At 35.7% G+C, this 9,889-nt stretch overlaps 1 protein-coding gene across 1 annotated transcript; it reads left to right on the top strand.

The window, feature by feature from the left end:
- The first annotated feature begins 4,966 nt into the window (after positions 1 to 4,966).
- LOC138317759 (leucine-rich repeat-containing protein 58-like) lies at positions 4,967 to 7,729 on the top strand. Its single transcript, XM_069259640.1, has 3 exons — positions 4,967 to 5,567; positions 6,332 to 6,735; positions 7,002 to 7,729. Exons 1-3 carry the CDS (start codon positions 5,101 to 5,103, stop codon positions 7,193 to 7,195), a joined length of 1,065 nt encoding a protein of 354 aa, XP_069115741.1. The 5' UTR covers positions 4,967 to 5,100; the 3' UTR covers positions 7,196 to 7,729.
- Positions 7,730 to 9,889: the final 2,160 nt, after the last annotated feature.

Raw genomic sequence — 9,889 nt, 5'->3', positions numbered from 1 at the left:
ACTACATTGCATCGGACCTAGGTGGACCTTGGCCTAGACCTGGGTGTTGAGTTTGTTTTCAGACTATCCTTGACCAAGCCTTAATAGGCCTTAGCTTATCGGACGGTGAAATATGTCGGTCCATCAGGGATTTATACTTGATATAATTAGTTTAATAAAAAGGTCAATCAATCCAGAGATATTATCTACATGCATTACTCTGATCAATCCAACCGCTAAAGTGAAAGCAATCGGAAATTTAAACTTTCGGCGCTTTCCGGAAACGTTTACGAAAAGTGTCGAAAGTTCTCGATTGTACTGACAAGGTGGGTTGCCAAACTCTAATTCCACCTATATATGTTAGAAGATCTTATAAGAAGACTTCTCTTATTAAAAGAGCGAAATCGAGTTGAGTTCCTTCATTTGCGGGTTAGTGTCCTACAAGGATTTATAAGTCTCTCTTATAATATAATCATTTGGTACAAGTGATTCGGTCCATTTTTTTTAAATGGAAATATAAAACCAGATATTCGGAACAACCGGTTCGACCGTTTGTTAAAGTCATTATTTCATGTGTAAATCCTGACGGACCTGCGGTTTTTATACAGGCCTGTGAGGGCTTTGTCAAGACTCGTCTGTAAACAATATAAAATCACCAGGTCCGTCTTTAATCAATAAACGAACAACTAGGTCCAACCAGTGGCAAACCCCATAATCGAAAACGGCCCAAATCTCTGGTAAAACGTGGATTAAGATAGTCTACTTCTATGTCTCTGGTAAAACTAGATTGGTAATTTTGTAGAATCGCAATTTTTTAAGCTAACCGTTAATACTACACTTATCATCACCTTATGAACAATTTAATTAAAACAAATTAATGTTAATTTTCGTGGGTGGTATTACTGTTTCTCGCCATCGTCCTAACGCCGCTAAACAGTGAAATGAATATTGCACTGATAACATAGAGATTACCCAAGGAATTTTGCATTTGTATGGACATTGGTGTTGTAATCTGATCTTAGGTCATTGATAAATTATATTACATGTATGTGTTAACAGTGGCGTAATGGTGGGGGGGGGGGGGGGGGGGGGGGGCAAAGGTCCTCAATATTTTGTAAACCCCCCCCCCCCCCCCCCGCACCCTACAGGAGGAGATTAATTCAACACACAACCATATATACTTTATATACTTTTTTCATATATCATTAAATATAATCCTTGTACACATTTATAGACAGTGGGGTCGCTAAAAGGAAATTAACGAAAACTGGCCAAATTAGCGTGTGAGCGCCGAAGGCGCGAGATTTTGGGGTCTGGGGGTCGACTCCGGGAAAAATATTACGATTTAGAATGGCTGAGATTAATTTTACAGTGTATTTTGATGATTTTGCGAGCGCCCGAAAGCGCGAGATTTTGGTGTTATGGGGGTTCAGGGGTCTTTCCCAGGAAAAAATATTACGATTTAGAATGGCTAAGATGAGTTTTACAATGCCTTTTGATGAATTTGCGAGCGTCCGAAGGCGCGAGATTTTGGAGTTTGGGGGGTCCGGGGGTCTCCCCCGGGGAAAAAATTACGATTTTAGAATGTTTAACGATGTATTTTAATGATATTAAAGCGTTCTTACCATGGTAATTTTTCGATTTAAAGTAACCTGCATTTAAAAATGATAATTGTGATAATTGTGTCGTCATATCATTGTGCAACCTTGCTCGATCTAAACATACCGGCTTCACACCATCGGCACATTGTATTGTAACTCAAAATAATAATGAATTAATTGTCTTAAGACATATAAACAAAGTAATCTTTTAAGAGATTTTTTTTTAAATACAAATGTAGTGGATTCGGACAACCGGTTCGACCGTTTGTTAAAGTCATTATTTCATGTGTAAATCCTTGCGTTTTTATTAGGCCTTAAGACTCGTCTTAGTAAACAATATAAAATCACCAGGTCCGTCTTTAATCAATAAACGAACAACTAGGTCCAACCAGTGGCAAACCCCATAATCGAAAACGGCCCAAATCTCTGGTAAAACGTGGATTAAGATAGTCTACTTCTATGTCTCTGGTAAAACTAGATTGGTAATTTTGTAGAATCGCAATTTTTTAAGCTAACCGTTAATACTACACTTATCATCACCTTATGAACAATTTAATTAAAACAAATTAATGTTAATTTTCGTGGGTGGTATTACTGTTTCTCGCCATCGTCCTAACGCCGCTAAACAGTGAAATGAATATTGCACTGATAACATAGAGATTACCCAAGGAATTTTGCATTTGTATGGACATTGGTGTTGTAATCTGATCTTAGGTCATTGATAAATTATATTACATGTATGTGTTAACAGTGGCGTAATGGTGGGGGGGGGGGGGGGGGGGGGGGCCCCCCGCCGCACCTACAGGAGGAGATTAATTCAACACACAACCATATATACTTTATATACTTTTTTCATATATCATTAAATATAATCCTTGTACACATTTATAGACAGTGGGGTCGCTAAAAGGAAATTAACGAAAACTGGCCAAATTAGCGTGTGAGCGCCGAAGGCGCGAGATTTTGGGGTCTGGGGGTCGACTCCGGGAAAAATATTACGATTTAGAATGGCTGAGATTAATTTTACAGTGTATTTTGATGATTTTGCGAGCGCCCGAAAGCGCGAGATTTTGGTGTTATGGGGGTTCGGGGGTCTTTCCCGGGAAAAAATATTACGATTTAGAATGGCTAAGATGAGTTTTACAATGCATTTTGATGAATTTGCGAGCGTCCGAAGGCGCGAGATTTTGGAGTTTGGGGGGTCCGGGGGTCTCCCCCGGGAAAAAAATTACGATTTTAGAATGTTTAACGATGTATTTTAATGATATTAAAGCGTTCTTACCATGGTAATTTTTCGATTTAAAGTAACCTGCATTTAAAAATGATAATTGTGATAATTGTGTCGTCATATCATTGTGCAGCCCTGCTCGATCTGAACATACCGGCTTCACACCATCGGCACATTGTATTGTAACTCAAAATAATAATGAATTAATTGTCTTGCTAAGACATATAGACAAAGTAATCTTTTAAGAGACATTTTTGAAATACAAATGCAGTACGTAGAATCCCTTAATGGACATTTTTAGTGTAGTTCATGTGTATTATTATTATTATTATTACTACTTATTGAACATTATGTGCTTGAACGTTTTAGGAAATGCGCCGCGCAGCGGAAATTATTTTAGAATGAAGTACGAAAATTGTGCAGGAGGACTCTTTTTTCTTTCAAATATGCATTTTTAGAACATTTCAGTCGGCGAAAATGGGGGGGGGGGGCAAAAAGACATGTTTGCCCCCCCGTCCTGGGGAACGGGGGGGGGGGCAGTTGCCCCCCCCCCCCCCCCGCTTCCTACCCCCCTGGTTAAAAAACTTTTTAATTTTTGTTACGGAATGGCAGAGGACCTTTATATCAGTACAACTGGTAAGAATCTGCGAAAAGGAACGCACGGTATAATATTACGTATAAATAGCTTAGCCGTGCGTCCCAGAAGTTCGTACTTTAGAAACGTGTCGGTTAGGTGTGTTAAATTCCTGAAAATTTAGTACGATACGACAACGCATTGACGAATTGGATTTTTTTTCATTATGGTAGCACACACACGAAAGATACGCTTCAAATACAAAAACTAATTATTTCATACATGTATTTAGAATATTCAGATATAAAAGCAATAATGCCTAAAAAGTTTCCAAATTAGAACAACAAATAGTTCCATTGCCGACAGAGCATAAATGATATTCTTCATTTCAACAATAATTGGTGTTTAATCGTGTATATATGTCTTATTAACAATTAACACAAAAAATAATATAAAGTAATTTATTTTGCCTTTGGTGCATGCGCAATTAGCACTTCATTCCATTTTATATTTTTAACATTAGTTTAAATAAAATTAGAAGTTCAATCTTTTCAGTGGTGGTAATTGTGTAAAATAAGTAACTTTTGTAACTGAAGAAAAATACTAAATTGTCTGCTCCAGTTTTTGATAGTGAAAAAATACCATTTGTCTGCGGTGGAGCTGAGACGCCCTAGCTATAGCTGTTACTAGGTAATTGGATGTTAAACCAATTTAAAATAACCCAATCAACATTATGTACCATATTATTTTGTATGTGATACATGTATATGGCGAATATTAATTTGACATTTGTTAAAGAAATAACATGAAATATCCACGAAATCGGAGATTTAGATAGCACTTTACAAGATATGTAAATATCGTAAATATGTAAATATCGTGTTCAATCCACAGGGATCTGAGAATTAGCTACAGATTATATAATCATGGACCCAACAGAGTGCCCTAACGTATATAGTACCATGTAGAGTATGATTTTTATCGTTTTTAATCTAGACTTCTTAAACGTCTGAAAATGGTCTTAGGGCACTCTGGTGGGTCCATGATTATATAATCTGTAACTAATTCTCAGATCCCTGTGGTTCAATCCCCCAAGAAGGCAATTTAATGCTTAAATATTAGGTCCAAGTCTAAGCTTATATATCCCTAATGGTTTTATATTTGTATAAGGTAGCGGTGTTCTAATGAGGCTTTTGTCGTAATTCATATTATTCGGGGGATTCACTATATAAAAGAAGAAATATATCATCATTTGACAGCATATTTTTGGCTTAAAAAAGAAACCCTGACTGTCAAACTCCTCTAACAGAAAAATCTAATGCCTTTACAGTGATCATCTTTTATGATTTGTTCATTTCACCAGAAACGTATATGTTTTTTGATATCACATGCTTCTGGGGCCTTGTTGAAAGAGTGTACGTTCACCTTTTAGGCCTAATGCCCAATGGCAGCGGATCATGTCAAAAATCAGAACAGCACGATTTCAGCACGTTGTTTACTACATTCGAACTTTTCTGATGTTTTCATTTATTCATCACGTCCAATTCCGACGGCCTTGACATTTCCTTCGGACTACCTTTGGTGTGTTCCATATATACTTACGTAATGCTACAGGTCAGAAAGTGGACGTATGCGTTTGTCGTTTCAGTCTAATGGAGCCTGTTAATGGACATTTACTCGATAAAAGAAAAGTATTACTGTAGGAGGACATTACGGCCATGGCGAGTGTGTACCTCGACTCGTCCTCAGATGGCGAAAACAACGAGAATACCGAGGACCTGTCATATGGAAATCTGACATCTTTGCCGGAGTTTTTATTCGAAAGGGCGAGGGAAATCAGGGCACTACGATTAAATCAGAATGAGATTAATATTCTACCTCGCACTATCAAACTGTTTTCTAGTCTGATAACTTTGGATTTGAGTAACAACAATTTAAGTTATTTGAGTGATGAAATTGTACAGCTTCGACATTTGCGGACATTCATAGCAAAAAACAACCACATCAAGTCTGTTACAATCCCAAAAGACTTTGGTCGAATGACTAGTCTAGAGGTGCTGAATTTGAGTGGAAATGAAATCAAGGTTTTTCCGCAGCAGATCACAGAACTATTTCGCCTGCGATATCTTTACCTGGGAGGGAACAGCATTGTGGAAGTGCCAAACAGAATTAAAAATCTGAAAAGGTATAATTATAAAACATCACAAGTCAAAGGGTTCTGTTGTTAATACTAATAAGAAAATCGGACTAAGCATCATGGAAACCAGAAAGATATATTATGGATATAATCATGTTTCTGCTGAAACTCAAAATTAGGCTTCATTTAATCAATGTAAAGTAATACATTTGTGTAATATATTTGCTTTTGGAGGGTACTGATTTAATAGTTACTGTAGGAATGGGAAAATACATGGCTAACGTTAGACTGGTTTGAACCCAGGACCCTTGAACATGAGCCGAATGCTCTACCAAATTAAGCTACCTGGTCACCAGCTATCGATATACATTTGATTGTATACATTTAATATTGATATTCCATACTCATCCAGCCAATCAGGATCAGACACTGTTGTATGTTTCATATATATACCGAAACTGGTTTATCTCAATTAACAACTCGCCAATACTTTTGATTTTGAATTGACATTAAAAAGGAAACTAGAGTTTGTGAAGCATTAAATGTTAATATAAAGAAAGTAAAACCAAAGTACAGTGTAGATCAAGGATTTATTTATTAATGCCTTTGATAGATCATACATAATCCATGGAAATGTTGATAAATTTATGAAAATGATTAAATTTAATTGTCATTATAAATACATTTGATGTGCATAAACAATAATGTGTGTAATAAAATGTACTACATAGTACATACGTACATTGTATAATGTTTACATTTATTTTTTGAAATGATTTGGACTATATTGATCAGTATATTGTATATTTCAGGTTAGAAGTGCTATACCTTGGAGGGAACTGTCTAACTGACATACCGGCTGAGGTAGGAGACCTGTGTAGCCTTACATCTCTCACACTCTGTGACAATCAGCTCCAGAGTCTCCCACCAACCCTCATCAATCTACGTCATCTTCAGTCCCTCAGTCTCCACAGCAACAACCTCTCAACTCTTCCTCAGGAGATTGTGTCTTTGAACTTGGTAGAACTAAGTCTACGGAACAACCCCTTGGTTGTAAAATTTGTACAGGATATGGTTGATACTCCACCAACTTTGTTAGAGTTGTCAGCACGGATTGTTAAAATTGAGAAAGTGCAATACAGGGAAGGCGATCTACCTCTTGATCTCATGAACTACCTTCAGTCAGCTTGCAGGTGTGTCAACCCAAAGTGTAAAGGTAGGTGTTTTGGATACTTGGAATAGGTACTAAGTATCGACACTTTATTAAAAGTTTATTCATTTTTCTTCAGCTTTGAAATCTACTTAAATTTGGAAGAAAGGGCTTCAAATTCCTTGCAAAATAAATTCTACGGATCATTTTGGTTAAAGGTCAAACACATTTAGGTTCCATTTTAGTTGTTTTCCTATTTAGCATGTCGTGTGAATACCTAGAGATTCAATTTTACTGATATAATGCTCATTGTAATTTCTGTACTTTGACAGGAGTATATTTCTCATCGCGTGTGGAACATGTGAAGTTTGTGGACTTTTGCGGTAAATATCGCCTGCCCCTGTTACAGTATCTGTGTTCCCAAAAGTGTTGTGACAGTCCAGTTATGTATCCAAATACAAGTGAATCAGATACGGAAGATGAAGATGCAGCACGAGCAAGACTTCGGAGAGTTCTACTGGGCTGATTTCTGTAAACAATTTCAACAATTTAACTCAATTGAGAACATGACTGTGATGGTATGTAAATACTGACAAAACCAAATATTATTTTCATTGGCGTACATGTGCGATCTGCCGGTCAAGGCGAGGTCAATAGCCAAATGATTGATCATATGAAGTTATGTCTTCAGTTCATTTGAAACCTATATAGCTACATGACTGATGGTTAGTGGTTTTTCTTCAAATACCCTGGCCTTCTTCCTAAATCTGGCACATATCCACAAATGACCCTGGTCAGATGTCAAACAAAATAACTTGTGAATGGACTGCTTGTGGGACTAATAGTTATAGGCATTGGAGAATAGGTGCTATTTCTTATTTTCATTTTCAGTATAATTTTTATCAATAATATCCGTTATGTTTCAAGTTTGCATTTTAAAATATATTTAAAAGGTGCTGGCCAACTTGTTGTTACATCTCAAATCATTTTCTTTGTGCTTTTAACTTGTGTTATTTAATATGATGAAACAGAACTTAATAAAGTGGATACTAAAATTGCATTTAATAGTAACATTAATTGATTTGTCATAATTGTCATACATGCATTATTTCTGATAGAGATCAAATTTGTTTGTGTATAATCACAAAAAAACGTCATTTAAAATATTGTAAAAATAAATGGCGATACAAATATAATGCACAAAGTGTTGTATTGGTATTGTAAAGTCAGAATTTTAACCAATAAAAATTACTAGCAGAAAGTGTGAGACCCAAATTATCTGGCATCCTTCATCCAATGGCGGTATATCATACGATGCAGCCAAGTAAAAGAAGATAACAAAATTTACACATTGAAACAAAGTCTAGGCAAGAATACTAAGATTATCAACAAAATAAGGATTATGTGGTAATGGTGTAAAGTAAGTAACTTTTGTAACTGAAGCATATAGTCTGCTACTGTTTTTGATTGAGAAAGAATACCATTTGTCAGCGGTGTAGCATCTTTAACCAACTTAACATCACTATAACAGAATATAGTAATTATGGATTATACAGGAAAAAAATACTTTAGATCACCCAACATACTGAATGATTGCTTGATTGTAACTACATTTAGTACATACATGAAAACACCAATGATTCACTCTAAATGTACTGAAGGGATCTCTCTTGAAATTGCCATGTGCATCTTCGGACAGATATGAAAACCAGATGGCCAGCGGACGACCATCTTTGATTTTGATAATTAAATTTTGTAATATTATCACTAGATATTTCTAAGAAATAACTGAAGGAATCTTCCAAAACTTTAATGTATTATAACTTATGTTCCTTACTGTCGTTGTGCCTGTCGTGACCTCAGTTTTAACTGGAAACAAGATGGCTGTATATGTATATGGTTAATTTTGACAATTAAAGTTTGCATTTCTAAGAAAGTACAAATGAGTTTAATTATTTTCCAATTGATGTTGGGTCTTTTTGGTCCTAATTAAGCAAATAAAAGGAAGAGGGAAAAAAAAGAAAAAAAGAGAGAAATACCCTGCAGACAACATAATTGATCAATCTATCGGGGATATCACTGGTCTTGGTACTAGATGCCAATGTTCTCCTAAGTTAACATCAGTATACTAAACTCCAAATATAATCCCCAACGGAAGATAATACAGAATATAGGAAAGTTTATAGTAAGAGTTACTTCCCCTTACATGCAAGTACATTTATTTTCATGTGATAAAATGATATTATTAAAATATCTTGTTATCCTGATCATGACCAAAGATAGTTTGATACTCTGAAAAAACAGTCTGGTAAAGCTATGAAGCCCATTATCAGTTTAAAACCAACACATTTCTAATGAGGAAAATATACTTACTGTACTTTTAGCTTTCCTGATTTTAGCAGCAGGTGCACAACAAATCTAAAATATGCAGATTTTTATCACCATTTCTGAGAAAGCACTGAAGAGATTTCATCCAAACAAATGTTTGTGGCTCACTTAGTACATATAGTTCTGCATATCCAAAGGACAAATCCAAGTAAAGCTTCGGAGATTTAGTATTGAAGTTTGAAAATTGAAGTGTTTTGTCACTATGCAGATCTTGCATGTAGTTTTCTCAAATCAACCATGCTGAAAGATCCCAAATCCCCCTGCATCTATGGCATAGTTCAAAATGAAGAGGGAAAGAAGGAAACACCAGAAAAAGGGTCTTTTCCACTGACAGACCCTAATCATTTTATCATGTGTAGATCAGATAGATCCAGAGGTTTCTTGATTCACAGTTGTTTTCAGAAAATGAAAAATCAAGTCTGATCTTAGTGATTTTATATAAGTTCAATAATTTGATATGCACGAGTGGTATATCCAATTATTTGAATTTACCAGTACATAAATTACACATTACATAAGCCATAAGTGAAAGATTTTGATTATCGCATAACTAGTATTTATGAAAAAAGACAAAACTTTCAATTTTGTTTTTATATATGAGTGACAAAATCAGGCTCAGATTTGATGTTTCCATCTACTGGGACAATCGTATGACAATATTGTGTTACCTTTGATATCACAATACAAAATGTACTAAGACATTTAAGACATGGCTGACCCGGCAGTTATGTGATACATAGGATTAGGATGTGAAGTGTGGTAGTGGTCAGAACCATATTACAGGTCTGTGAATTTCGTAAAAAGCTTCACCATATACCTGACAAAATTGCAT

The sequence above is a fragment of the Argopecten irradians genome, chromosome 3, assembly GCF_041381155.1.
Source record: "Argopecten irradians isolate NY chromosome 3, Ai_NY, whole genome shotgun sequence".
Taxonomy (NCBI): Eukaryota; Metazoa; Mollusca; class Bivalvia; order Pectinida; family Pectinidae; genus Argopecten; species Argopecten irradians.
Note: the sequence above shows the minus strand (reverse complement) of the source record. Positions and strands in the feature narration are given on the sequence as shown.